Genomic DNA, 27,665 nt, shown 5'->3' with positions numbered 1-27,665 from the left:
GTCAAGGGTGAGTTATTTTAAAAGTGTGGTGTGAAAAATGAAGTTTGCCCGCTAGTGATTGTAGTCCGTGGAAGGAAGTGTTCTTGCGAGACGTTGCCTGCGCGCCGAGTCTGGAGATCTGAACTCAAATCATACGTATAGTTAGCATGCTGTTAGTAGAACTAGTCAAATAGATGTTACTTTGTTTTGCGTCCTCAAATGCTGGGGCTTCGTCCTGTCCCCTACTGTGCCTAGTGAAAGCGTTGCCCCTGATGAGTGTCGGAACGATTACCTCGACATTCAAGCGGTTTCTTGTAGATGGTTTATAATAACATGTACTTTTACGTATATGTCAAGCAGTCGGCTCTGAAGCTCAGACCAAATAACAAGCGCAAATTTGTGTTGCTTTGTTACCATCACGTTGTTGTTCTCCAAGGAATCGAGAATCTTCACACTCCGCCGTGGGACCTACCTACCTTGACCGGGATCAACGATTGGAGCTGGCCCGTGAAGATCAACGAAGCTGGTGGTCCTTTTTCGAAAACCTCATTCCATTAGTGACACTAAGTTTGAATCGGCCAGCGGTTCGGCGCGCTTGGTCAAGTCTGAACCATTACGACATCTTACTCTACATGTACAAACCGCAGAATCAAGCGCTCGCCTATGGGCCGTGCCGTGTACGTGTCGTCCTGCTCGATACCCTCATCATCAACCACATGCGTCGTAAAATTCGTCCAGATTGCTGCAGTTATGAGTTTCATTTCTGAGAGAGCGGGTTCAAAAGTCAGTAAAGCGATTTTCCTCTGGAAGTTCATTTGAAAGGTGGGGGGTTTGTAAGTCGTACCATTCATTGCAAAATTAGACCCAACGCACATCCTCCCACCGCTCCCGAAAGCCCAAAAGTAGCGCAGCATCTCTCTTCTCTGCGCCTCGCTGGTGTGTGAGGCGAGCCAGCGGGTGTGGTCCCAGACCTCTGGATCGGGGAACACGGCTGCGTTGCGGTGGAGGGTGTAGCCCAGCGCCGCGACGCGGACGCCGCCCGGGACCGAGAAGTCGCCGAGCCGGCAGGGCGACGGGAGGTGTGGGGTCCGGCGGGGTTCTGGGCCGGGGATGGGTGCATGGAGGCGGAGGGTTTCCATTATGACTGCGTGGAGGAGGGGGAGGGCGTCGATTTGTTTTGGGTCTGGGAGGGAGGGGGGTAGAGTTGTGGAATCTGCTGCTGCTGACATTCTGAGGTCTGGCGATAATGAAAGTAGTTCTTGGCGGAGCTGTTGTTGGAGGAAGGCGGATTTGGAGAGATGCCAGGCGAGGTAGGTAAGTGCTATTCCCGCCGTCTCTTGGCCTGCTAGGACTTGGTCTAGAATTTCCGAGGCTACGGACGCGTCTTTTTGGAGGATCGTGGTTGGGTAGAGGATGGAGTTTTGCCCGTTTGCGAGGCGCTCTTTTTCGATGCCGGATTCCATTGCGCAGAGGACGACTGGTTCGTCGGCCGCGTCTCTTTTCCCTTGTCCCTCTTCTTTTGCAGTAACGGTGGCAGTAGTGGTGGCACTCACTCCCTTTTGATGAGTACGGACATACTCCCTCGCCCCCTCGCACAACCGCCAGTTCCACGCCCATATCTCGGCATTGGCATCGTCCACCCACGATGGGTATAGTTTCCACCATCCCATACCCAAGCGGGAAGCGAGCGCGTTCAGCCGAGGGGTTTCCTGTGGCCAGAAGCCGTGGCTTGCGCGCGCGAGGTAGAGTTGGAGCCAGTGGTCTCTGTAGGCCCTTTGGCGAAGGAAGTCTGTGCTATTGCGGAGGCCGAAGGTGTAGGCTGTGATGAAGTCCATTGTGGAGGCGAGGAAGGTGGAGAAGACGTCGATGCCGGCTCCGGGTTCGGGTCCGGGGTTGGTGTTGGTGCCCTTGGTATTGGTGCTCTCCGTTTGTCTAGATGATGATGAGGCGGATAGTAAGGGCAGTAGACGGCCGAAGAGGATGGCGCGGGCTTGGGCTTTTGCGGGCTCCGAGGCGTGGATGAAGGATTTAGCGTAGGCGTTTGAGACCATGCGTTTGCGGAGGGAGTGAGGTTTTGAAGAGAGGGTTGAGAACATGTTGGGGACACTTCCAGCTGTTAGCCAAAGAAGCCCTTGCTGTAATTTATCTGATGATACGTTGATGGTAGACTCACCCGTAATTGTCAAAGATGGAGTACCACTGGTCCTTCTCGAAGCCGCCCTGGTACACCGTTTTGAGGGCATCGTAGCCGTCGACGCTGAGCTCGTTGGGGCCGATGCGCACGACGGGACCGAGCTTGAGGTGCGCTTCGTGGAGGGTGCGGTTCTGGCGGTTGTATTTCCGCGTGTATAGGATCCAGAGGGGGGAGATGTGACATGACCAGTGTGGGACTGGGATCTTGGACAGAGGGGAGAGGAAGAGAGGGTGGAGGATGAGGGTGTAGAGAAGCCATGCTGCTGCACTTGCGATTGTTACGGGTATCAAGTTGAATCCCATGTTTGCCGAGGGAAGCTCGCTAGTGATTTCTAAATCAGATGGCGACTCGATTTCTTGGTTGAGTTGGTGACCCAGGTGTGAATATTTCGTGTAAGTCAGGAAGCTGGACTCAATCGCTTATTGAGACAAGGAGTTGAAGTTAGTCAAACCCAGATTCAAGACAACAGCGATGTTCAACCAGATATCTGGCAACCGGGCCTCGAGTGACAAGTACGCCCTATGCCCGACTCATAGCCTCTCTAGACGAAATCTAAGTGGTGGTTATTATAGGCCTTATCACTCCCCTCGCCGGCGTTATCTTGGAGTTGCTTTGAGTTGTCATTGACCTGCTCTAACAGCGGGGTCATCTGTACATCTGCACATTTGTCACTGAGTGCCTCGGAAACACGGACCAGGCGCGGCCAAGGGGTGTGGGCAGATGGGCGAGATCTGCCTTAAGCCCACGCCTCCAGCTTCCCTTGCTTTACGTATATAGACGTACTTCGTATAGCATCCTTACGCATACTCGGTAGCCGCTTCGTATGCATATAACGGGGTGCTCTGTGTCATAGACAAACCCGCCAATCCTAATTGGGCCTGACTCCAGGTTGCCATTGCACGGTGCCTGGTCATTGTGACTCTTATATGTGGACTGGCTGACAGCTTCAACGTCAACCAATCTCTTACAACTCTTTCAATAGGTTTTGGTTATTGCCATCCCCGGCATTTGGAGCGTGAAAGACTTCTGGTATATCTACACAAGGAGACATGGTCTGGCACTAGGTTTCTTGTACAAGCTGCTTCACGGAATTACCCACAATAGCTAAAAGACTTTGTCAACTCCCTTTCTACCTTTCACACCCATCACATACCACACATCTTACTCGTCAGTACGGATATCTCACACCAATCCACACTCCCCCACGACCCATACCCTCATGTCATATCTCAATTGACATTTCCCTTACACTTCCATGTCACTCAGATACCAACCATCAAACCAAATAAACAGGGTCTTCAGAAAAGACTCTTGAAACCCAGAACACAATGTTGGACCAACTCCCAGACGACATCGTCGTGGAGATCGTCTGCCATCTCAGTACTGCCCGCGACGTAGCCCGCCTGGCATCGTCGTGTAAGCACCTGCACTCCCTCCTCAGCGAGGACGGCTGGCGTACCTTCGTTAGGACCTGCTTTCCCCTGCACTCCCTGCCACTAGGAAAAACTCCCCCGAAATGGGATGAGCTGGCAAACACCCTTACCCGTCAAGCCCGCGCATGGGACATGAAGGCTTTCCAGACCACCGCCTACACGGACGACCGTCGGCGGGATGGCAATTACTTTACGGGCTTCACCAACACCGGCCGTCCCTTTCACCCCGTCATCGATGCTCGTCTGGTCTTTGACAAGAGCTGGGAGCTCGCGGCGTGGGGTGCAGGTGAGGACGTCGTCGGCAGGTTCAGGCCTCACAACAGCCGCGGCGAGTCGGACGCGTGGTTCCGTATGGAGGGCAAGACCAATGGCTACGAAGCGGGCGTGGGGGATGTCACCGCCATTCATTTGACCGAGCCCAACGGGAAGCTGGGCATCCTCGTGGGCAGGGCCAATGGCGAATTACAGCTCGTCTCGGCGGCTCCTGGTAGCGCCGGCAAGACCCTTTCGACATTCAAGATCCCTACGCCCACTGGAGGTCTCGAAGCTACTACATGGACGTCTGTTGGGTCCATTGATACCCTGCCGAACCAGACGTCAGTGATCGCGGGCAACCGCGCCACCGTCAGTCTCTTCTCCTTGGACGCAGACGAAACCGGGGCCACCCTTCCGCTCGACTCGCAGACTTTCGACGTCCCAGGCCAGGGAACCGGGAAGCAATTCATCCACTCGGCCAAGGCTCTCAACAACGACACCATCATCTGCGCGCTCTCCAACGACGCAGACCCGATCCGCTACCTCACCGTCACCCCCTCAGGCTTCACCCCCAACCTCGTCTCCAAGAACCACTCCCTCCTCGCCTCCCGCGGCATCGACACAGACAAGAAACAAACCGTCCGCGCTATCCAACCCGTCAACCCAGGCCCTGCAGGCCACACAAACCTCCTCCTCAGCGCCTGGGACGACGGCACCATCCGCCTCCTCGACATCCGCACCCCGTCCGCCCACGACGTCCTCTACCGCGACATGTACCAGCCCTTTGAGACGCACTCGTCCCTCCTGACCTATGGCTCGAACCACTTCGTCGCGGGCAGCAACGAGCTCGAGGCTCTCAAAGTATTCGACTTCCGCTGGGCAAAATCATACCACCACTCCGCCGCCCTGCCGTGCTGGTCCGGCACGCCGTTCCCGGATCCTCTGCGGGGCACTAGCAGCCGCTCCCTGAGTATGCGCGGCGTCGGGTGCGATCACCCGCGCGGACGGGCCTGCGTCTGGCACGAGTACGCCCGGCGGGACTACTACCGCCCCAACTACCGCTTCCACATGATGCCCTTCCGCGACGCGGCGCGCTCGTCGACGAGCCGTGTGTTTTCCCTGGCCAAGGCGTCGGACGTCTCGGACTCGTTCTACGTCGGTCTCGCGGGCGCCGTGGCCGAGTTTTCTACCACTGTCCCGGGGGAGGCGGAGCAGGACGAGGTCGCGGCCTGCGTGGCCTCGGCGGCGGCGAAGAGGGATTGGAGGGCGCGGGCGTCGCACTTCAGTTTCGCCGAGACGGACGACGGATTGTTGACGCCGGGGATGTCGATGAGTACATTTATGCCGAGGCTTGCGCAGCGGTTCGGGGACGAGGTTGGCGCGCCGCAGTTTCGGGAGTGGTGGAGTAAGACTCCGCCCAAGACGGCGGCGTGGCATCGATGGGACCCGAGTTTTTGGCGGCCGACGCATTTCACGTTTTGAGGGAATTTCGAATAGAGGAAAGGAAGACTTTTAGGGAATTTTGATTGTTCAGAGAAAAGGGGTTAGTAAGATGAACTCACGGATGGGGGAAAAGTTGAGGCAAAAGAATCAGCCATAGTTAAAAAGAGAAATACCCGCATAGTTTTGATGTGACCGGGCCAGACAAAGGACTCGGACAGAGTGTAGAATACAGTCAATTCACACAGCTATACAATGATCACCAAGAACCATTCGCTTCATGATACTGGCTGCGGTGCCTTCGCCGTCGTTTAGAACAGTTAGCCCGCATAACCAGGAACTCCTCTGCATCGCTCATACCGTGTTCCCTCTTTCCCACTTTTCCCCCGACCATCGCAGAAGGAAGATAAAATAGATCATTAAAAATAACAAAAGAGAAAAGGTTCAGGGGAAGAAGAGAAGTCAATCAGTCATCTAGGGAAAGGGGATCACGGGTGGCTTACGAAAATCACCAGACGACTCATACTACCTATTCCTCAGGTGTAACGATACCAGTTGTTTTTCACGAGACTCAAACTCGCGACCCGTAGGAGCGGGGAAATTCAAACAAGGTCATTCTCCGCCACGCCATGGGCCTTAGTGACAATTCGACGTCTTCAGATGGATTGTATATCTCCTTTCTCTGGCATAGTTGTGGCCTGATGGAGCCCCAGAAAACGGTACAAGCTAGGATACGGTTATATTGACACAGGTGTACAAGCATAATCTTACAAGAATCACTTCATAGTCTTGACCACAACCAGTTCGCAATTACATAGAATAGGAGCACATATCACCAACGGCTATTCCGTTCGCTGCCCTGCCCCGCGTTACCCCTTCTTTCCCGATCGAGCATCGCATCAAACTCTGCCTGGGCCTTATCCTTCTCCGCATTCCTTTCCTTGTCAGCGGCGTCATACGCGTAGTAATCGGCATCCTTGGCGTCGCCCTGTTGGCTTTGGTCGGCATTTCCAGAAGGTCGCGGGGGCTGTCTCGAAGCTTGTCTCAAACGGTCCCATGCCGAGCCGGTGCTAGGGGGAGATGATGCCTGGGACCTCGCGGCGGGTGAAAGAGGCGATGCGTCATCGTAATCCAGGTCGTCTGAATGTCTGCTGCTGCTGCTGCTTCGCTGGGGAGACGAGCTCTGCTGACCCGAGCCCCATCCTGACCGGCCTTCGGAAGATGGCGGATCTCTTGAGTAGCTTGTCGGAGAGGAGTAGTTGGGCTCCGAAGGTAAACTGTAATCTCCTGTAGAGCTTGAAGCAGAAAGTGCCTCGTAGTCCCTATTCTGGGCTGACCCGTCGTCCCCAGCGCTACCGCCTTCGCCCCTCTTTTCGAGGACTGCATCGATGTGGGCCAGTATCTTTCGATACTCGTCAATCTTCTTCCGATATTGCGGTCTTACTTCCCGAGTCTTTTCAAGAGACATCTCCAAGTTCTGAGGCTGAACTCTCTGGGCCACTTGTTCATCCGTGCCTATCGAGGCCAGCGACTCTTCGAGTCGCCTGATAGCTTCCGCGGTTTGCTGACGCTGGCGCTTCAAGAGAGGTGATGGCATCTGGTCGGCGGTCATCTGGACCAGCCTGTCCGGCTTCATGTCCTTGCGGAACTTGTTCAGGCGTTCATCGCGGGCGGCGGATGCCATGGCCACTGACGTGGCATATGAGGCGACGAAAGGGCCAATGCCGAGACTGGTGAGGAACATGTATGCTCCAAACCTCAGGTTGTGCCACATCCGGTTCGCGCGACGACCTTGGAGAATAGGCCTAGAGGCATTTGGAAAGGCATCGGGAGTGAATTTGATAAATTTGGGTTGCCAAAAGGGGAAGCGGTAGGTGCCGCGGGTTTTCCAGGTCAAGAACCCGCCTAACGCGACGGAGACGGGGACAGCCCAGGCTGCGGTTGCGGCTTCTTTGTAAGCTAGTTGGCTGAGGACGTTGACCTCATCCTGGGTGGGTTGGCGGCCCAGGCCTACGGCAGCGGTGTCGAGCATCTTTTTCACATTGTTAGAGTAGTTCTCCCCATTGCGGAAGAGAAGGCGCTGAAGGAGTGTGAGCTGCGGTTGTGGGATCTGATAGTCGGGAGGCCCGGCGACGTCTGGGTCGAAGCCATTGTCATCGCCTGAGGTGGGGATCGCCATCTCAACGGCTTCACTGCCAGGTCTCAATTGACCTGACAATTATGAGGGAAGTAAAGCTATGAGAGGCCAGGGAGACAGGAGTGTCTGAGTCGGCGTCGGGCCAATTGCTGTGGTTCGTGGCGGTATGGTCTGTTCAATCTCCTAGAGACTGCTCATATGTTGATGTTCTTGGGAGTCCTGACGTAGTCGGACAGAGCTCTCAGGCGGGCAGTTGGAGCTCTAGTGGATCCACACCTGCATCGGCAGGGTGGAGAAAACACCCCGAACTTCCCGGGCTATCGGCAGAGAGTTTCTCCATGTCGACTTCGGGACGCCGGGGACCACCGTTTCCGTGTCACCGATGGATCGCGAAGTTCCGCAACTGAGCATTTCTCTTCCCATCTGGTCATCTCTATTGATGAAGCGGAGAGGGACATCAACACAGTCAACGCTTGCAGTATTTAGCGAGAGACATAGACCTTCAGGATAAAACGGATAGAACGGTGGTCATGCCGCCTCTGCAATTAAGTCACCATGGTCGGGTAAAGAGATGCATGCATGCTGAGTAGGTAGTTCGCACTCTAAGGTACCTCAAAGTGTCAGGTATCTGGCTCTTAAGTCAATCTCACATGTATGTAAAATGTGTATAAATGAGAGCCTTAGGAAAGTAAGTACCTTAGCACGCTTAGGTCAGTCAGGGTACTACTACTGGAGACATTTACGACTGTAAAAGTTCAGGTACGAATACACGGACAGGGACATTGCCCGCCACTCCACACAATGTGTGAATGCAAGACATCCCGCAGTGATCGCAATTGCGCTTGCCCAGGTGACAAGTCGATGTGGGCAGAAATGGACTTATTCGTTGCAGGGGCGATGACCCTGCGCGTCCACCATTACCCAAGATGCCCCACATATTACCAGGAACGTGCAGCGACGCGTATTAAACAAACGTGGAGCTAGAGCGCGTCCCGAGCGCGTCGAGGGACAACCACTCTAACACTTCCTCGAGGGGCCCCAACTGCCTCTTCACACCCTTGCACTGACATGATTGGAACTAGCGAAGAAGTTCACGATCTGTTGTTTTTGGCATCCGAGAAGCCAAACCCGCCGATATGCCTCTCAAGAAGTCATACTCGGAACATGTTGGTCTCCCGTCAAAGGTCAATCGAAAAACATACCCCTCCATGCCATGTCTGCTGACTTTCTTATAGAACCGCTCGTGGCAACGTTCGAAGAGCAATCCAGTGATTGCCCAGACGTCTCGACCGTTGGCGCCCGTCTCCGATAAAACGAAGAGCAAACTGAATCAATTCCAATTCCATACTGCAGTCAAGGCAGAGATTACTGAGCAGGAAAATGGCACCGCAACGGAAGATGGGGTTCGCCAATCCCGAGACGATATCGCCATCACCCCATCGACGAAGCTGAGCTGGCACGACCTGATGGCATCGAACGCTCCCAAGGAAGAAAAGACACAAACATCACCTACTGAACGAATCTTATGGAATAACGAGAGGGATAAGAGTGATCTGAACTACGCTGCCGCCCTCTCGCCAATGATGCATAGGAAGGGCCGTAAACGGGCGAGGAGCTCGTCACCCATATCATCCCCCGCACAAAACGAAAAGCCTACCACGCCGGCCGTCAATGTGAAGAAGCTGAGTGAGGCACTAAAATCGCCGCATGCAGACCCAACCTTGGAACTCTGGGACCGATTCTCCCTTACCAGCAATGGAAACGTTACGCCACTCGGTCTTACGAACCCCACGCTCGCCAACCTCATGTTCTCTTCGTCACCACGGAACGTCAAGACGGCACCTGTGCAGGCAGGCGACAGCAGTCTGCGAAGAGCAATCAGCTGCGGTCTCAACTGGCCCAAGAGAAGAAGAGTTGAACGCTCGGATGCGCCCTCATTTACCAGCACGTTGACGCGGGAGACGACCGACAGTTCAAAGAATTCACTTGTTACAGCTCTATTGGACACTGTTACTGGAAGCATGCAAGAAGACAGCCCGCCGGAGGATTTCGATCCGTTCATCGACCAGGACATGGAGTCCCCGTCTCTTAAGAAGAGGAAGACCAACCCATCGAGGCCGCCATCGCTCTCACCTTCGAGAAAAACAACCCGAGCGCCGAACCTACAACCTGCAGGAAGCACTTCTGATACCGGTGTGGTCCAGGATTTAGGGCTGGACCAGCAGACGAAAGCAACAACGGCGGAGTCTGACTACGGCGACATTGACTTCGACGACTTTGACGACTTTGATGACGACACCTTCCTCGAGCTTGAAGCGAGTATCAGTCTATCAAACTCCAAACAAGAAGCGAGGCCAAGCACTCCTACTCCCGCACCTGTTACTGTGCACCCCAGCAAGCAAAGTAGCACTGGTTTAGACGATGAGTTCGGTGACTTGGATGATGACATTTTCGAGGCTGCCGAAGACATTTTGGAGAGTGCAGTAGCGACGGCATCCCAGATGCCGACGTCCTCAAAACCGCATCTTGGCGCAACAAACGCACCTGTCCCTAGACAAGACGAATTGGATGATGCTTTTGGGGACGATTTTGGAGGAGACTTCGACTTCGATGCGGCAGAGCTCGCTGCGACTCAATCGGTCCAGCAGCCACAAGCCTCGCCGACGACAGCTGTACGTTCCGATCAACGACTACCACGGTAGCAAACGCTAAGATGAAGGTAGACAAACCAGAAGCCCAAAGCTATCCAGCGATATCTGGTGACCAATGCCCTAGAAAATGAATACACTGATGAGCGCGGGCTTTCTCGATTAGAGAAGGTAGGTAGACCAAGTCGATCCAACAGCAATCGCTAACCTGTCTCCAGATTCTCATCGTACAAGCGGAAGGTAGCAAGGCTATGAAGACGATCCACCTCCGAGGTGACTGGTTCGAGACGCCGGCACACGCAAAGGCATACGTACATGTTATCGGAACATTCTCAGCCAGCGGCCAATGCATCGTTGACGATTCGCACAATATCTTGGTTCTACACCCAGATCAGTTGGTATCAGCCACTGTCGTCGCTGATTCATTCAGCTGTATGCGCCGAGCAGTGTTACAGGACCGTGTCAAAGCAACCAGCGAAGCTACTGCTCCCTTGGTGTACGGAACGATGTTGCATGAAATCTTCCAAGAAGCTCTCATGGCGAACCAATGGGATCTTCGGTACCTCAGTGGTGTCATTGACAGAGTCATGGAGAAGCACATCGAGGACTTGTACAAAATCAAAGTCAGCACCAGCATTGCCAGAGAACATCTACAGTCGAAAATGACGGAGTTGAGCTGCTGGGCCACGGCTTTTGTAGCCTCTCAGCCGAATGTATGTCTCGTCGTTCTCTCTCTTCTGATAGTCACTAATGTTGGTAAAAGCTCGATGCTGTTGTTCTCGACCGCAATGGCAAGAAGGCCAATATGTGCGTCAGCAAACTGCTCGATGTCGAGGAACATGTTTGGTCGCCCATGTACGGACTGAAGGGCAACATCGATGCTACCGTTCAAGTTACCTTAAAGGACGGCAAGGATACCAAAACGCTGACCGTCCCATTCGAAGTCAAAACGGGCAAACATGCCAACAGCAATCACATGACGCAGACCGCGCTCTATAACCTGTTGCTTTCCGATCGATACGACTTGAACATTGTGTATGGCATTCTCTACTACATGGAAACGTCGCAAACAATGCGCATTCCTACCATTCGACACGAGCTACGCCACATGATCATGCAGCGAAACCAGCTAGCATGTCATATTCGAGAGCGGAGCGTTCAGCTGCCTCCTATGAAGAGGAGCAAGAACATGTGTGGAAAGTGCTACGCAAAGACGTCTTGCTTCATTTACCACAAGCTCGCCGACGACGGCGATGGAGAGACGAGCGGCATGGATAAGCAATTCGACGAAGTTGTCAAGCACCTTACGCCAAAGCACCAAAAGTTCTTCCTCAAATGGGAGAATCTGTTGACGAAAGAGGAGAAAGAGACCCAGAAGCTGAAGAGAGAGCTCTGGACGATGGTTAGCAAGGACCGTGAGAAAGTGGGAAGATGCCATTCCGACGTCATCATTGAAGAGGGCTCAACGTCTGAGGACTTGGGCACTTCCAAGATCAACCGATTCAATTACACCTTCGTCAAGCGGATTTCGACTCCAGGCCATTCTTTCCTAGAGTCACAGTTGAACGTCGGTGAGCCTATAGTTGTTTCGGATGAACAGGGCCACTTTGCTCTCGCCTTGGGCTACGTTACTTCTGTTCGAAAACAGAGAATCAGCGTGGCCGTCGACCGGCGCCTACACAACGCCCGCATCAAGCAGCCTGGGTTTGACGAGAATGACAACCAGGTTTTTGCTAGCATTATGGAGGTCGTGCCTGAGGGCTGCACCGCAGATCAGTCTCCGGGTAAGATCAAGGAAGCGCCAATCCGCTATCGCCTTGATAAGGATGAATTCAGCAATGGAATGGCCACAGTCCGAAACAATCTTGTGCAGACAATGGCAGAAGGCGTCTTCGGGTCCCGAGAGATCCGCCGCGCTGTGGTAGATTTAGTCCCGCCGAGGTTCAAGGCAGCACCTACGCAATACGTCGTAGCCGATCGGGAATCCCTGAACGTTGACCAGCACCGAGCGATTGAGAAGGTGATGAGTGCCCAAGACTATGCGCTAGTTCTTGGCATGCCTGGCACAGGAAAAACGACAACTATTGCACACATCATTCGAGCTTTGGTCTCTCAGGGGAAGAGCGTTCTTCTTACTTCTTACACGCACACAGCAGTCGACAACATTCTCTTGAAGCTGAAGAATGATCAGACACCGGTCCTCAGACTCGGCGCTCCCGCCAAGGTTCACCCGGAGGTCCAGCAATTTGCCATCCTGGCTGGTCAGCCTATGAACTCCTTTGAGCAGATCAAGGAGGCGTGGCACGACACACCCATCGTTGCCACCACTTGTCTCGGCGTTGGCCATGCTCTCTTCAACGAACGCACTTTCGACTACTGCATTGTCGATGAGGCTTCGCAGATCACGCTGCCCATTTGTCTAGGACCAATCAGGATGGCGAAGACTTTTGTACTTGTTGGTGACCACAATCAGCTTCCTCCTCTAGTTCAAAACGAAGAGGCTCGAGAAGGCGGGCTCGATGTGAGCTTGTTCAAGCTTCTCTCCGATACGCACCCGGACTCGGTGGTCAACTTGGAGCATCAATACCGTATGTGCGAGGACATCATGACCCTCAGCAATACTTTGATCTACAAAGGAAGATTGCGGTGTGGCACTGAGGAGCTACGTTCCAAGAAACTCGACGTGCCAAACATGGCTGCACTGAAGAGCCTTCATCACGACTCGGCATCGATGCTCAGACCAGGCACTCCGAAGTCTGTGTGCACCTCCATCAACCAAAGCTGCTGCTGGCTGCGAGACTTGCTGGGCAGCGAAGCTCGAGTAAGGTTTGTCAACACTGATACCATTCAGCCTCTAACGAGAGAAGAGGCGAAGGGCAATCGGATTGTCAACCCAGCCGAAGCACGCATCGTAGTTCAACTTGTCGAGGGTCTCCTTACAGTAGGTGTACCAGACGGAGAGATCGGAGTGATGACACACTACCGCTCCCAACTATCTCTGCTCAAGCATGGCCTTCGTGGACATGTGGGCGTGGAGATGCACACGGCCGACCGATTCCAAGGACGAGACAAGGATGTCGTTATTCTCTCCTTGGTTCGGAGTAATGAGAGCTGCAGCATCGGCGAACTGTTGAAGGATTGGCGACGTATCAACGTTGCATTCACTCGCGCCAAAACCAAACTGCTCGTAGTTGGAAGCAAGAGCACCTTGAAGGGCAGCGGAAAGGACGAGATGCTCAGCAAGTTTATCGGCCTCATGGAAGAGAAAGATTGGATATACGACCTCCCGCCTGACGCACTGGACAGTCACTTTTTTGACGACACAGCGACACAGTTGACGGCCAGCGGTGTGTCTCCGATGAAGGCGAAGAAGAACACTAGCCCGCGAAAGGGCCTCAGTCCACGGAAAGCCCCAAAGCTGGTCTGGGGGAAAGAAAACGTTCGGCCGGAGCCTAAGCGGGCGAGAATGGGAGACAAGGTACTTATGAAGGATAAAGTCATTCTCAGGGATATAGTTAATGATATGACAAACGGTGCTTATTGAGGATATCGCACGGTTTGGAGTATCGGCAATGGGTTCAGGATTACGAGGTGTAAGGCGTCAATTGGACTATAACGACGGGAATTCAGGACGTCGAGCAGGTTCATCACAAAGACTCTTTAGAGGATCACGGGTCAACTTCGTTAATGGCATTTCATTCGATTTGGTGATAAATTGACGAAACTCTGCAAATTATTGTTCCTGAGTGACAGGCAGTCGCATAAGTGCTATCCACCAATCAAAGGGTCGCTGAGAGGTAATAGCAGTCTGGGAACTTGATCTTCACGAAGGGCCTCTGACAGAACTCAAGATCAGACCAACATTAGCTACGGAACCCCTTCACGCCATCAAATGCTTCCGTCCGTGTTCAGGATCATCCCGTTAAATGACGAAAGAGGTAAGTATTTGCCGGGGATTCACCTGCTCGAAGCGGCCGCGGATCGGGTGGAGTCGGTAACGTACACGTGACTGTTGATGACTAACGATCCCGACATGGGTCCGAGAATCCAACTCCAATCCAACAACCTCACCCGTGAGTGCCAAACGACTCAACAGCCGAAGTACCGCGCGCCCGCGAACGCACCCCCAATCCGCCCCTCGCCCATCACCGATAAGACGTCAATTGAGACGTCCCGCCTATACTCGCTCCAATCTCGAAACGAACTACCATTCTTCCCGGACCCGACGATGACGGCGATACGACCAACCGCGGCCCTCCGCGCCGCCCGCGCCATCAAGACCTCTGCCGCCGCGGCCCCGACCACGAGGGCTTTCTCCGTGACGGCCCGCCGCGCTGGTGGTGGTTCCGACTTTGATCCCCCTTCCGGCTGGCTCTGGGGCGTCAAGCCCGGCGAGAAGTACGAGAAGGAGGGCTGGGAGACGCCTTTCTACACCCTGTTCTGCGGAGGCATCATCGCCACTGGTGTTGTTCTTGCCTTCAAGCCTGATACTTCGTGAGTGGCCCTTGCTTTCCGGCTCATTTGTCCCTTTGATATGCAATGTATCGGATGGTACTTCAAAGAAACCAGAGTAAAACCTGGGTGCATCCAATGTCGGTTGGGCCGGGATGAGGCAATTTAGATATCAGGGTTGATTGATCGGCGGCTAACGTTACCCGCCCACACTACAGACTCGATACCTGGGCCCTTGAGGAGGCCAGGCGGAGATTAGAAAAGGAGGGCATTCTGCCGGACCCCGAGAAGTGAACAGGGAAAAGCCAATTTCTGCGACTACTGAATACGAACACCGCGGTATTCGACGGACAGACCCACCGAATCACTTTTTCTCATCTGGAGCTTGGTTTTGGAGAATATTGCCTTAGAAAGGGACGCAACGGAAGACACAAAGAAATCGAGCCGCGAGGATGGAGCGGAGAAACAGAGAGTGAGAGAGAGAGAAAGAAATTCTCCCGAAGGGGAAAGCAAGCTCGTTGCCGATTCTCTCACGGCAATGGTGCCTTTTCTTCTACCCCCCGGAAAAAGTGTATATGACCTGCCCTTGAACTAGTTTCCTTTTTTCCCCGCCCTTTTTTTACTATATCTCTGTGAGGGCCTTTCGGATCTTCGTGAGCCTTCTGCAATGACTAGATTTGCTTTTGATGATGTATGGCATAGGGATACGGTGCTTCGTGACACCAGCTTGGATCTCTTGGGTTTGATGTTCAAGAGTTTATCGTGAGGAAGATGTCGAGTGGCGCCAACGGAGCTCTAGCAAGTGAAAGTTGAGGATGTTGATGCAGTACTTCGTCTGGTAAGCTACTTGTTCTTATCGAAACTTTTGCTGTCATTTCACCACGAACTTAGGTAAATCAAGGAACACATTCTATCAGTCATAGAAGGAGGATTGTGGGTTATCGCCGATGCCAAGACCCACTCACTATCAGAATTGAAATACTGCTTTCTTTGAACACTCATATTGAACGCTTTCCGTTTGGATATCTACAAGTCTACATGCCGTTCTGATAACGAAATCTATGCAGCAACATCGGGAGCAATGTAGCTCCACTCGTGCTCCTCATCACCGTACTGTCTCGCCTCCATCCAGCCCTTGATTCTCAGGGTGATCTCGCCAGACTCCTCGGCCTCGGTAAGACCGCAGTTGATAGACTTGCCCTTCCAGGCAATGGTGCGGATAGGGCTGACAATGGCAGCGGTACCGGCACCAAAGGCCTCAATGAGGCGGCCCTCCTCGGCCGCCTCGTCGAGCTCCTTCATGGTGTACTTGCGCTCCGAGACCATCCAGCCCTCGGGCACGAGTCTCTCGCGGGCGAGGGACAGGACGGAATCGCGCGTGACGCCCTCGAGGATGGTGCCGTCGAGAGGGGCGGTGACGAGCTCCTTCTGGCCCGTCTCCTTGTTCTTGATGGCGGCGAACATGTTCATGGTGCCGACCTCGGTGACGTACTCCTCCTCGCCAAAGAGCCACAGGTTCTGCTGGTGACCGCGGCTGGCGGCCTCGAGCTGGGGAACGATGCACGGGGCGTAGTTCGCGCCGAGCTTCTTGTCGCCGACGCCACCGGGCCAGGCGCGGACGGCGTAGTCGGTAGCCTCGAGGGAGACGGCTTTGAAGCCGGTAGGGTAGTAGGGTCCGACGGGGGAGGCGATGACGTAGAGGAGGGCGGAGCCGGGGGGACCGACGCCGAGGGTCTTTTGGGTGCCGATCATGGTCGGGCGGAGGTAGAGGGAGTAGCCGCGCTCGTCGGGGATGTAGTGCTTGTCGAGGTTAACGAATTTGGAGATGAGCTCGATGAGGGAGGTGGGCTCGAAGGTGGGCAGGGCGATGCGGGCGGCGGACTTGTTGAGGCGGGCCATGTTCTTGTCCGGACGGAAGAGCCTGACCTGGCCAGACTTGTCCTTGTAAGCCTTCATGCCCTCGAAGCACTCAAAGGCGTAGTGAAAGACGCAGGTCGCGGGGTCGAGAGAAAGATTCTGGTAGGGGACGATCTTGGGATCGAGCCAGCCCTGTTCTTGGTTCCACTCAATGGTGAGCATGTGGTCTGTGGTGGGACGGTTAGCAATTGCAAATCGAGTGATGGAGGCCCAGTAGGCGAGGGGAGGGCAGTTGACTGACCGGTGAACTTGCGGCCGAAGACGAGCTCCTCGGGGTTGCCCAGCGTTCCGGGAGTCTTTGTCTTCTCAATGATGAGTTTTGAGGCATCGAGACCCAGAGGCTTGGCCGCGGAGGCGGCGGCGGGCTTGACGCTGTAGAGTCTTGCTGATTGCCATGCGGTGGCTAATCTGGGAGAGCTGCGGGGAACTCTGAGAGCGCCGACGGCGCGGGGGAAGAACTGGCGCATCATAGCGATCGGTCTGTTTGGTGTTTTGGGTGGGTATAAAGCAGAAAAGAAAAAAGGAGGTTGAGGATTTTCTCAAAACCTTAAACACAGGAACAAAGATGCCCAGATAAATACCAAGAGATGGAGAGCGAGTGTGACTCTTTTTCAGGTGAACCCAAGATATCAATCCTCAATTGCGGTCAACGGTGAATCCAATTGACCAATCCAATGCTTGATAAAGGATGGACAAGTGTAGTAGGGCGAAGGGCGCAATTTGAGGATGGCGTGTAGGGTGCGGCAAGAGTCAGGACTTCGGAGCGTTATCGGACTTCTAAGCCGTTGCTTTCCATGCGCCGCCAGATCCAGAGATCCAAAATTGTCGTTCAGGGTCCCGGCTCCGGAAGCGTCCCGCTATCTGAGGTGCAGCAGGTGCAACAGTGCATGGTCAGCATGCAGTACGTACCACTCAGGTACTGATGTCCAGCAGTGGAGCACTGGAGATGATGTAAGGTAGAGCCAAGCTAGGTGTCCTGTCCCCAAAAGACATAGCTTAGGTCAGCTATTGGTTCAGCATGGCACCCCCAAGCTCACCTCAGGTAAAAGGTGTGCCCAACTTATTTGAAGCCGGGCCTTAGACGCAGGGGTGGGCACTGAGCACTGGCAACTGTGGGATCATCGCTAAAAAGCATGGATGGTCGTTTTGATTGGACTTGAGACGCTCTTGCCTATCAGCGACGTGGAAGTCGACGCGGCTGAATGAGAACATCATCTTTTGGGCCAACTTGCCAATCTTATGTGACTGCGCCCTGCGTTTTGTTGTCTTTCGTTGAAATTCAAGCCCAAACAAAGTCCTGGCGCATCTCCGGAAGCTTCCTCGATAAAGCCTCGCAGGAGGACCCTCTCGACATTTACAAACTGTTCCCTCCACGGTACCCTGCACCACCTACATCGCTCGTGGACAAAGACTACCTTTCTCCCTCTGGGTGCGGGCGCTATTGACTTGACGACAGTCCCGATTTGTCGCAAACCCCATATCTGCCTCCGAACCGTCATGACGATCGAGTCTTCTCAAGTTCCGTTCCCTCCGCCTTGACGACGACATAGACGACCTACGTTATAAGACACACCACAACCATGTTCTCCTCGGCACTCAAGTCGATATCATCGACCAACATCACCGCGAACTACTCCATCTCCTCGACTCAGACGTCGTCCGCCGGCCCATGGAAGATTTACGATTGCAAGAAGAAGTCCACAGGGAAACCATATAGCGTATTTGTCTTTGACAAGAAGGGACTCGACAACCATGGCAGCAGCCTCGGCCGATCGAGCGCGTCCGCTTTCAAGCGAGCCACGGAGGAGGTCATCGAGCGCCTGAAGAAGGAGGCCTCCAGCTTGGCGAAGCTGCGACACCCCAGTGTTCTCGAGCTCGTTGAGCCAGTGGAAGAAACAAGAGGCGGTGGGCTACAATTCGTCACAGAAGCTGTCACAGGCTCTCTGGCGGCTCTGCTGCAAGAGAAAGACGACCAGGAGCGGAGTGGTGGAGTCGGCGGCCGGTCGAGCCGTTATGTCACCGAGGATTCGGACGGTGTGCGCCGACGGCGCGAGTTGGAGATTGACGAGCTCGAGATCCAGAAGGGTCTCTTGCAGATCAGCAAAGCGCTGGAGTTCTTGCACGAAAACGCTGGGCTGGTACACGGAAACTTGACACCAGATGCCATTGTTGTGAACGCCAAGGTCAGTTCAACGGATCGGTCTTGATAGCTTTTACATTGTTGCTAACTCGAAACAGTCTGACTGGAAAATCAGTGGTCTCGCCTTCTGCGCGCCGTCCGAAGGGTCCAATAAGCCGACCTCTTTTCAACCCATCAGCCTGTCAGAAGTGCTCAACCCAGATCCTCGGCTACCTCGATTTGTGCAGCTGAACCTCGACTACACCTCTCCTGACTTTGTCATTGACAACAACTTCACCAGCTTTGCCGACATGTTCTCATTAGGTCTCCTAGCGGTGGCCCTTTACAACTCACCACATCAGTCACCCATAGAAGCTCACGGCAGCTTATCGACATACAAGAGAACCTTCGCCTCATCATCGACAGTCCCGTCTGCTACCAACCAATTCTTGTCATCACGGCCTTTACCCAAAGAGCTGGTTCAACATGTCTTACCGCGCCTGATAACACGACGACCTGCTCAGCGTCTCACAGCAAAGGAATTTCAAGAAAGTGAATACTTCAACAATGTGCTTGTTTCAACAATCAGGTTCCTGGACGCTTTCCCAGCAAAGACTCCAAACGAGAAAGCTCAGTTCATGAGAGGATTAGTCAAGGTCATGCCGTCGTTCCCCAAGACTGTCATGGAGAAGAAGTTGTTACCAGCGTTGCTTGAAGAGATGAAAGACAAGGATCTAATAGCGCTGATTCTTCAAAATGTCTTCACCATCGTTGATTTACTGCCTTCTGCAAGGAGAGTCTTTGCCGAAAAAGTCCGGCCAGCTCTGAAAGCAACATTTGCCCCACCTCCGAAGAAGGACCAGGCTCCTGAGAGAGACCCAACCAAGGATGCCGGGTTGATGGTTGTGCTTGAACACATGTCAACAATCTGCAACAATTGTAACGGCAAGGAGTTCACTGATGGTAAGAAACACAACAGCATGAATTAGTGCGTTTGGTGAAACATACTAACAACCATTTAGACATATTGCCGGTCGTCTATGCCGCAATTGAAGCACCAACACCGGCCGTTGTTGACGCGGCTCTGAGAGGTCTACCATCTATTCTGCCAGTTCTCGATTTTAGCACCATCAAGAATGAGCTATTCCCAGTCATTGCGGCCGTGTTCAGCAAAACGAGTAGTTTGGCCATCAAAGTGCGCGGTTGTCAAGCATTCGTCGTCCTGTGTGGCGGAACATCAGACGCAGAAGACGATGGCCTCGATGCTTTCGGCACTTCAAAGAAGAAATCAACTTCCTCCTCCAGCATGCTGGATAAATACACGATGCAGGAGAAGATTATCCCGTTGATCAAGGCCATCAAAACAAAAGAGCCCGCGGTCATGATGGCAGCTCACGGCGTCCTCCGGGTTGTGGGTGAAGCAGCGGATGCCGAGTTTGTGGCGATTGATATTCTGCCCATCCTGTGGCATATGAGTCTCGGGCCTTTACTCAACCTCAAGCAGTTCCAGAACTTCATGGACCTCATCAAGAAGTTATCCAAAAGGGTGGAAGACGAACAGACTAAAAAGTTGCAAGAGCTCTCTGGTACCAACGGCAGCACAGCCGGGACTAATGAAGATTTCATGGCTTTCGGCGGCGTCAGCGGGACCTCTTTCGACGTATCCAATGGGGGCACAGAAGACGATTTCGAGAGTCTGGTCAAAGGCAAAACAACACGATCTTCAACTTCAGATGCATTCTCTAGCTGGGAAGAAACCCCCACGGCGGCGGCCAGAGTCACCTCGCCCGCGCCCGGGAGTAGGTCAGCAACTCCGGCCTTTGCTTGGTCAACTCCGAGTCCTACCCAGACAGCACCACCTCCGGCGCCTAAACCTCAACCTAGTTTCCGGACGGTGACGCCGGACATGGGTTCTTTCCAAGCTATGACTCCAACATCGACTCAGTTCTCTAAACCGCTACAGCCAACTACGCAAATGTCGCAGCCAGCGGCACAGCCCAGTTCATCGATCAACTGGTCAACAGCGTCGGCGGCAACGTCCAACCCGTGGTCGTCGTTGTCGTCGTCAATACCGACGCCGGCCTTCTCGGCCGGTAACTCCATGTCGCCACCTCCCAGCTCCGCTTTTGGGGGAATGAGCACGCCCATGTCCAACATGTCGCTTGGTGGGCAGAGACCAGGCATGTCGCAGTCATCTTCGTTTTCCTTGCCGCCGCCACCAGCCGGCACTTCGACGGGCTTTTCCGGATCTTCCGGGTTTAGCCTACCACCGCCTCCCAGTCACACGCCGCCTGTGCAATCAGGCTTGAGCGCTTTCAGCAAACCTGCAGCTAGCACCGGCATGGGCATGATGAGTCAACAACCGATGAATGGTCTGAACAGCATGGGCTCGCGGCCTGGTATGGGTATGAGCATGGGGTCTAGTGGCAGCATGAACAGTATGATGAATAGCAACATGGGCATGAACGGTATGGCTGGCCTTCAGCAACAGCAGCAGCAACAGCAGCAGCAGAAGCCACCGCAAAAGAGCGGGTTGGATAAGTACGAGAGTCTGATTTAGGGGAGGGGTTTTCTGGAAATAGCACAGCTTTGGTTGCAGTCAGGGCATCCCAGAGTTGTTTACATGATACACACACATGAGTTGAGACTTGGTAGAGTTGTACTTTCTCGGGGGCGTTGAGGGACCGTGCCAGATTTTGCTTCAACGATTCGAAGAGGAAAAATGCTAAATGATTCCAAGGTGATATCCATATGTGCCAATTGAGAGCAGTAAGTAAATGGGAGAGAAGTGACTGATCGTATAGAATTAGATTAAGAAATTGTCACGACTCAAGGGGTTACGGATTGCGCGGTAGCAAAACCGAAGGCAAAAAAAAACGGGAATTAGTGTTTGTGGGCCGAGTTCCCCCGCAAAGTCAAGATTTTGTGAGTTGCGTGGACTGAACAGGTTTATTGGCGTGGGCACATGACGAACAAAATGGTAGACTTGCCGGCGATGTCTGTCCGCCAAGAACAGAATCAAGTCGATAACGGCGGAACCCCGGGGTCGACTTTCAACAGCAAGATTTGCTCTAGTCAATAGGACATGGACATACATTGCCAGTTGATCATTTGGAGCAGCATGATTTACGGCACTTTGTTCGAATGAATGGTGTGTTTTGGGAGAGGAACGGATATGTTTCATGAAAGGGGAGGTCCATGATGCGATGATTTGCGGAGGAGTGATACCTACGGTCCCCGCCCGGAGGCGTCTAGTCACGCAAAATCCATGTCGAGAGTCGGCGACCACTTCTTGACGGTTCGCCATCAGTCGCCGTTTCTATGCTTCTCTACCCACTGGGTAGGAGTTGGATTACTTCGATAAGTTCGAGAAAATATAAACTCTCCCCCTATGGTGAACATAACAATGGGATTATGATGAATGGTATACGGCTCAGGAGGATACGGCCGTGAAGTGGTCGACGTTCCCGATAACCCGCAGATCCCTCCTGGCATTTGGTTCACTTCCAGACAAGTGTAACATATTCAGGTTTACCGCCCAGTGGTATCTAATAAAGGGCTGTTCACCCTCCAACAGAAGCATGAGCAGGAGGCGTCGAGCTCACTGGCACGACTGGCTGGCATCGGGTTGGATTGGTTAATTAGTGTTTGTTCTGGTAACGCAACCAGCCGGGTGGTGGTGGTGGTGGTGGTGGGCGACCGACCGAACCGCGCCGGTCGGTCACATGCAGGACGGAGCCCACTCCTCCCCCAAAACCCAGGAACAGAGTTGGGTTTCCTTCCTTTGAGAGAGCTGAGGTGAAGTAGGTAGGGCATAAAAACTTGGTGCAGGCTCTAAAACTCGTTTACCCGCCGTTCAGAGAAAATAGGTACTACTGCGGCATATGATTGTCGTTGCATATTTGGGTGGTGGTGGGCTGAGCCACGGTTCTCCTTGGATGTAGAGGTATCGGATGGTTTTTTTCTTCGAATTCAAGTTGGTAAAGTCGTGTTTGAGAACATGGTCCCATCACACGATAGAAAGAGGTAGTTTTCTTTCTTAAAGGGATGTATCCGTATTGTTCAGAAAACTGGTCGGTGAAGTACCTGGTTTGAACTGTTTGGCGTTTTTGCTCGATTTAGTCGATTTCCCATTGTGATGGAGTTCGGCAAGGTTAGATAAGGGGGTGAGTACATTTCTTGACGCCAAGGGGGGGTTAATCATCCTGGGAGCGTCACTCGCTCGGATCAAACAAGTTCAAGCCAAGGTCACAGCAGAGTCAGAGAATCGCCTGGAACGGAGCAACACGATAGAAACTCCAAAACATGCTCTTCTTGATGGGAACAGTCCGCCGCAGTTGATGCGATTGTTAAGGAATTGTCAATACGGTCGTAAGTTGATGCAATTTTACGATTTCTTCCATGAGATGATGACAGCGATTGTCACCGATGGGATCAATGGAGAGAGAGGTATATTCGGAAGGGTGGCGGGTACAGTAGGTACGGTGAGCATGACGGATCCATCTGATTGGAGACTTGGACTCGTGTACGGAGTACGTGTGAGTGTTTGTGTGTGTCTTGGACCCGGTCACCAGTCTACCACCACCCCGGTCGGACGTTAGGCCCAGGTAATCAAGGTAATTTTTATATCACAACAAGGACAAGAGCGAGAGACGTCGCCGCGAAGGGGAGGGGAGGGGAAACCCGAGATGGCATCAAGCGTGGCAGATCCGGTAGAGAATCTTATCATCGATGCTGATAAGCGAGAGACCATTTGAGAGGATGGCCGAGTTTCATTTGGAGCCAGGTTCCGAAACTCTCTTGTGGAAGGACAGGTACGCGGTTCAGGACGGAGGATGGACGATGGATGATGGATGTGTGTTTGGTTACTAGATTTGGTTGGACGGAATTGTACTCTGTACACGCACACCCGCACACACTCTCTCTTGCTCTCTTCCTGTTCCTGCGCTCTCACTCGGACAGGTATTTGAGCATTTCATCCAAGGGGCGATTCGAAGTAGTCCAGGTGGAATTTCACCTGTCTGTGCCTGACTGGCACATTGTGTTCGGGTTCTCCTCACATACCTTCGTCGCTAGAGATAGATAGATGCCTTGGCCCAGTTCACGTATCTAACTTAACCTTGCCCCGACTTGACACACTTTTGACAGCGCGCTATGCTGATAGTTTATTACGTCTCATCCATCATTCAAATGTGCAGCTCCATCGTGTCGATGGAAACGTAGGGAACTTGGAAGGCAGTACATTGGAATAACAAGGATCGGATTACAGAGCAGGCATGGCTAGTTAGCATGGCATTATTGGATTTGTATTCGCGCCTGCGCTCGCGTCTGCGCCTGCGTCTGCATCTGCCTCAGCTGAGTATTGCTGAACTACGCTTCCATGCTTTCATGTACCTTTAGTCTTCTAAGACGGATCCCCCCGGTCAACCTTTTTTGCCTTTTTGATTGCGCTTCCCGTTTTTACCTGGCTTGCTTTTCTGGGTGCTGGACTGCGCAGGTTGTCGTACTCATCCGTTCGTCGTATCTGTACTTTCTTGTCTTTTAATTACTTTTGACATGTAACTCGGCCGGTCGCTAGCTCACTCAGTCATCTAGTCACTCACTCTCAAAGCCACGTTCCAACCAGAATACCTTTTATTACCCACTGATTTACCTACTCGATCGTCTCTTGGGGGGCCCAGATCTCGTTCGCCCGCTTCCGTGATTTCCCTTTCTTCTCTCCCTCCGGAACTCATATCCCCTTCTCTGTGCAGAATACACGCACACACACACACACACACACCCACACACAAGTGCTATTACTTGCTAGCCCATTTTTTTCTCATTAGTCCAGCTTCCTTCCCTTTCGATTGCTTACCTCTCTCCTCTCCCTCTTGCTCTTGCCATCTCTGCCCTGCCTGGCCTCTTACCTTACCTTACCCTTTTTCTCACCAAAGGTAGTAGTCATTGAGGTACTCTACACCTGAACCGACGACGACGTTAGCTCGCCTTTTTTGCTCAACCTCCTTCCCACATTCCCCTTCCACTTTTTTCCCTTTCCCCCTTCCCATCCTATCCGGAGACCGGGTACCCAATCTGAACAAGTCCGTCCATCAATTCCAGGCCGTCGCTTCCGTTCAGTCTCGGTCGGCTGGTTTCTCGCCAACCCAAACCCAACTCTACAACTCAGTCTCTCTCCCAGTCTCCCTACCATCAGACGCGACTCAGAGGGAAACCAACTTCCGGTCCACCCACCACTTCTTCCATCTTCCACTTGACTTGGCGTCTAATCTCGCCGTCTCACCAACTCGACTCGTCGTTTGTTGCTTCTTCGCCGCCGCCGCTTTTCACGCAGAATTGCAACTGATCCCATCTGCTGCTGCTTACCTGCTTGCTTGTTCAACAAAAGACCAGGGTTCAGTGTCATATTCGTCACGCCACCCCAGGGAGATAACCGACAAGTTTCGAGCGAAAAAAAGGCGGAACTCGGCCACCACACTCAACCTCACTCACAGCCAAGGCATCCTTCTTTTAACCCTCCTTCTCACACCCTGAGGCCCGACCGTCTACAACTTTGTCAATCTTCTTACCCATCCGCGGGCACACCTGACTTTTTACTTTCTCTCTTCTCTTAGCACAAATAGCATCAAATCGTCAATCGGTCTATTTGGACTCGAACGAGACAGTTTGGTAAGAGCGGAACAGAGAGAAAAAGAGGTCCAAGTGTCGTTTCCCTCTCTTACGCATTTCTGCAGCCAACTCTTGTCGCTCTTCATTTCCCCTTCATCCAGCCCATACCAGCCCAGTCTTTGTCCAGGCTATTACCCGCCTTGTCTCACAAATAAACCTGTCGGGTGGTCGGCAGTCTCGCACCCCATCCATACAAGCAGACACGTACGCCCAGCTAGTTGATCCTGCTTCACTCAGCTTGGGTTTCCGTCAACTCTCAAGCTTCATCTTATCACCTATTCTCCGCGAAGGGAGGTTTCATCAACAAACCGTCATTCCTCCGCACCTTCCCAACTAACCGCACAGAGCAGTTGTCAACAAGACGAAGCTCAAGATGAAGACTCAACGGGCGGCGACAAAAGCCGTCACGGTCAAGAAGCGCGGCAACAACAAACACAAAAACGCCGCGTACAAGGTGGATAAGTTTGAGGTCCCCGAGAACCCAACTCTCGATGACATCAAGCACGCCGTCGGTCTTCAGGAACTGGAAGAACGCGTTAGGGATGCCAAAGAATCTGCATGGGAAACCGACTCTCTGTTGGAGGATGCCATCGCTGAGATGAGCGACGCAAAACTCTCTTCGGATGGTACGTTTATCTCAGTCATTCACTCACTCCTTCATTATGTAGGCGAGCATGCAAATCCCTTGCTATACCCTGGGATTACGTGTTCCCTTTATTACTCACCCCCAATCGCTTCTACGACTTGAATGCTAACTCGTGCCTAAAAGATCCTAACAGCTGCACGCCTGACGAGGCTATGGGCCTGCGCCACCAATTAAGAGCGCTTGGTCCCGCAGAATTCTGTAGAAGAACCGTCGATGCCGGGCGCTATACGGCCAAGAAGCTACTGTCAGCCTTTGGCCTCAAGCCTCCTGCCTTCCTTGAAGGTGCCGAAGATGAGGCCTACTTCAGCCTCTTGTCGCTGGCCATCAGCCGAGAGTTGTCTAAACGCGCCAAGTTGTTCCGCTTCAACACGGTGGACGATGCCGTGGACCTGCTGCAGCATAGCAAGAACATCATCGTCCTCACCGGTGCCGGCATCTCTACCTCGCTCGGCATCCCCGATTTCCGCTCAAAGGGCGGTCTCTACTCTCAACTAGAGCACCTGGGCCTCAACGACCCGCAAGAGGTGTTTGATATTTCCGTCTTTAAGCAAGACCCGACCATCTTCTATACCGTTGCCAAGGACATTCTACCGTCGACTAACCGCTTTACACCGACTCATGCCTTCATCTCCATGCTTGAGAAGAAGGGCAAGCTGCTTACCAACTACACTCAGAACATTGACAACCTTGAGGCCAAGGCAGGCATCTCTCAGGATAAGCTCATCCAGTGCCACGGTTCCTTTGCAACCGCAACCTGCGTCCAGTGCCGCTTCAAGTGCGACGGCGAAGAGATCTTCGACGACGTCAAAGCTGGCAAGATCCCGCGTTGCCCACGCTGCATCCAGAACCTTCGCCCCAACGGCAGCAGCAAGCGCAAGCGCTCAACGGGCACCGAGAGAAAGCGCCGCAGGTTCAGCTCCGACGACTCGACGTCAGACGGCGAGTACGACATCCCCAGCGTGGGCGTCATGAAGCCCGACATCACCTTCTTCGGCGAGGCGCTGCCCGATGAGTTCAGCAGGCGTCTGACGGAGCACGATCGCGACAAGGCGGACCTCGTCATCGTCATCGGCACGAGTCTGAAGGTGACGCCGGTATCTGAAATAGTAAGCTGGCTGCCGGCCAACATCCCCCAGATCTACATCTCGCGCCAGGCCGTCAACCACATCAACTTTGACATTGACCTGCTGGGCGACTGCGACGTCGTTGTCTCGGAGCTGTGCCGCCGCGCCGGCTGGCCGCTGGAGCACGAAATGGTGCCCCAGGACCAGGTCGTCAAGGTGAACCCGGACGGCGGGTGCGTGAGTAGACACGTCTTTGAGGTCGTCAACCCTAAGCAGCCGCCGCCGCCGCCTATGCAGCAAATCGCCAAGCCTGAGACTGAGTCCGAGACGGCGAAACCGACCAAGGGACCGAGAAAGCCTAGAAAGTCGAGAGACTCGGTCTGAGACTGAAACTTCTCTTGCAGTTGTCACCATCGCTCTCTCATGCTCACTTTTGCTTCTTTTTGTCCGCTCATTGTCTCTCGACCTACAGATGCCCCTTCCCCCTCTCTCTCTCAGACATTTGCATCTGAGATCTGAGAGCGCCTCAGGCGGCAACACGTCAATCAATGGTTTAGAAGGGGGAAGGAAAGCCCATACACGGTACCTGATTCGACGAAACGGCACAAGGCCCCCCCAAATCACATAAGACGGAACGGCACTATTGCCGGTAGCAGCAATGCAAGCGTCAACGAAAAGCCTGTTACCACAACCTACACTCTGTCACTGACTG

The 27,665-nt window shown here is 53.4% G+C and overlaps 8 protein-coding genes across 8 annotated transcripts; 5 read left to right on the top strand and 3 right to left on the bottom strand.

Annotated features, from left to right (window-relative positions):
• Positions 1 to 314: 314 nt before the first annotated feature.
• On the bottom strand, positions 315 to 2,870 carry BDP55DRAFT_587216 (cytochrome P450). Its single transcript, XM_060570888.1, has 3 exons — positions 2,153 to 2,870; positions 824 to 2,085; positions 315 to 742 (listed from the first exon to the last, which is right to left on the bottom strand). Exons 1-3 carry the CDS (start codon positions 2,473 to 2,475, stop codon positions 603 to 605), a joined length of 1,725 nt encoding a protein of 574 aa, XP_060426996.1. The 5' UTR covers positions 2,476 to 2,870; the 3' UTR covers positions 315 to 602.
• Positions 2,871 to 3,025: 155 nt separating this feature from the next.
• On the top strand, positions 3,026 to 5,680 carry BDP55DRAFT_671620 (uncharacterized protein). Its single transcript, XM_060575468.1, has one exon. It carries the CDS (start codon positions 3,502 to 3,504, stop codon positions 5,341 to 5,343), a length of 1,842 nt encoding a protein of 613 aa, XP_060426995.1. The 5' UTR covers positions 3,026 to 3,501; the 3' UTR covers positions 5,344 to 5,680.
• A 301-nt stretch (positions 5,681 to 5,981) lies between these two features.
• Positions 5,982 to 7,725, bottom strand: BDP55DRAFT_671619 (uncharacterized protein). The gene has a single exon (XM_060575467.1). It carries the CDS (start codon positions 7,478 to 7,480, stop codon positions 6,134 to 6,136), a length of 1,347 nt encoding a protein of 448 aa, XP_060426994.1. The 5' UTR covers positions 7,481 to 7,725; the 3' UTR covers positions 5,982 to 6,133.
• An 849-nt stretch (positions 7,726 to 8,574) lies between these two features.
• Positions 8,575 to 10,140, top strand: BDP55DRAFT_557309 (uncharacterized protein; the record flags this gene model as incomplete). The annotated part of the gene is made up of 2 exons (XM_060569679.1): positions 8,575 to 8,622; positions 8,674 to 10,140. The coding sequence occupies 2 exons, from the start codon at positions 8,575 to 8,577 to the stop codon at positions 10,138 to 10,140; spliced, it is 1,515 nt and encodes a 504-aa protein (XP_060426993.1).
• A 4,174-nt stretch (positions 10,141 to 14,314) lies between these two features.
• On the top strand, positions 14,315 to 14,832 carry BDP55DRAFT_557279 (ESSS subunit of NADH:ubiquinone oxidoreductase; the record flags this gene model as incomplete). Its single annotated transcript, XM_060569677.1, has 2 exons — positions 14,315 to 14,580; positions 14,757 to 14,832. The coding sequence occupies 2 exons, from the start codon at positions 14,315 to 14,317 to the stop codon at positions 14,830 to 14,832; spliced, it is 342 nt and encodes a 113-aa protein (XP_060426992.1).
• A 703-nt stretch (positions 14,833 to 15,535) lies between these two features.
• Positions 15,536 to 17,193, bottom strand: BDP55DRAFT_671612 (branched-chain amino acid aminotransferase). Its single transcript, XM_060575466.1, has 2 exons — positions 16,697 to 17,193; positions 15,536 to 16,622 (listed from the first exon to the last, which is right to left on the bottom strand). Exons 1-2 carry the CDS (start codon positions 16,923 to 16,925, stop codon positions 15,598 to 15,600), a joined length of 1,254 nt encoding a protein of 417 aa, XP_060426991.1. The 5' UTR covers positions 16,926 to 17,193; the 3' UTR covers positions 15,536 to 15,597.
• An 842-nt stretch (positions 17,194 to 18,035) lies between these two features.
• BDP55DRAFT_557496 (kinase-like domain-containing protein) lies at positions 18,036 to 21,134 on the top strand (the record flags this gene model as incomplete). Its single annotated transcript, XM_060569701.1, has 3 exons — positions 18,036 to 18,638; positions 18,694 to 19,537; positions 19,597 to 21,134. 3 exons carry the CDS (start codon positions 18,036 to 18,038, stop codon positions 21,132 to 21,134), a joined length of 2,985 nt encoding a protein of 994 aa, XP_060426990.1.
• A 4,482-nt stretch (positions 21,135 to 25,616) lies between these two features.
• On the top strand, positions 25,617 to 27,337 carry BDP55DRAFT_730989 (Sir2 family protein; the record flags this gene model as incomplete). Its single annotated transcript, XM_060579767.1, has 2 exons — positions 25,617 to 25,869; positions 26,013 to 27,337. 2 exons carry the CDS (start codon positions 25,617 to 25,619, stop codon positions 27,335 to 27,337), a joined length of 1,578 nt encoding a protein of 525 aa, XP_060426989.1.
• Between the last annotated feature and the right edge of the window lie 328 nt (positions 27,338 to 27,665).

Source organism: Colletotrichum godetiae (assembly GCF_030913485.1).
Source record: "Colletotrichum godetiae strain CBS 193.32 chromosome Unknown BDP55scaffold_34, whole genome shotgun sequence".
In the NCBI taxonomy this organism is placed as follows: Eukaryota; Fungi; Ascomycota; class Sordariomycetes; order Glomerellales; family Glomerellaceae; genus Colletotrichum; species Colletotrichum godetiae.
This window is presented reverse-complemented; position numbering and strand designations above follow the sequence as displayed.

Coding starts and splice junctions, on each gene's coding strand:
- BDP55DRAFT_587216 (XM_060570888.1), bottom strand. CDS start 2,475: ATGGGATTCAACTTGATACCCGTAACAATCGCAAGTGCAGCAGCATGG. Junction 2,086..2,152: donor TCCATCTTTGACAATTACGG/GTGAGTCTACCA, acceptor AACAGCTGGAAG/TGTCCCCAACATGTTCTCAA. Junction 743..823: donor GTCTAATTTTGCAATGAATG/GTACGACTTACA, acceptor CCGCTCTCTCAG/AAATGAAACTCATAACTGCA.
- BDP55DRAFT_671620 (XM_060575468.1), top strand. CDS start 3,502: ATGTTGGACCAACTCCCAGACGACATCGTCGTGGAGATCGTCTGCCAT.
- BDP55DRAFT_671619 (XM_060575467.1), bottom strand. CDS start 7,480: ATGGCGATCCCCACCTCAGGCGATGACAATGGCTTCGACCCAGACGTC.
- BDP55DRAFT_671612 (XM_060575466.1), bottom strand. CDS start 16,925: ATGATGCGCCAGTTCTTCCCCCGCGCCGTCGGCGCTCTCAGAGTTCCC. Junction 16,623..16,696: donor CTTCGGCCGCAAGTTCACCG/GTCAGTCAACTG, acceptor GTCCCACCACAG/ACCACATGCTCACCATTGAG.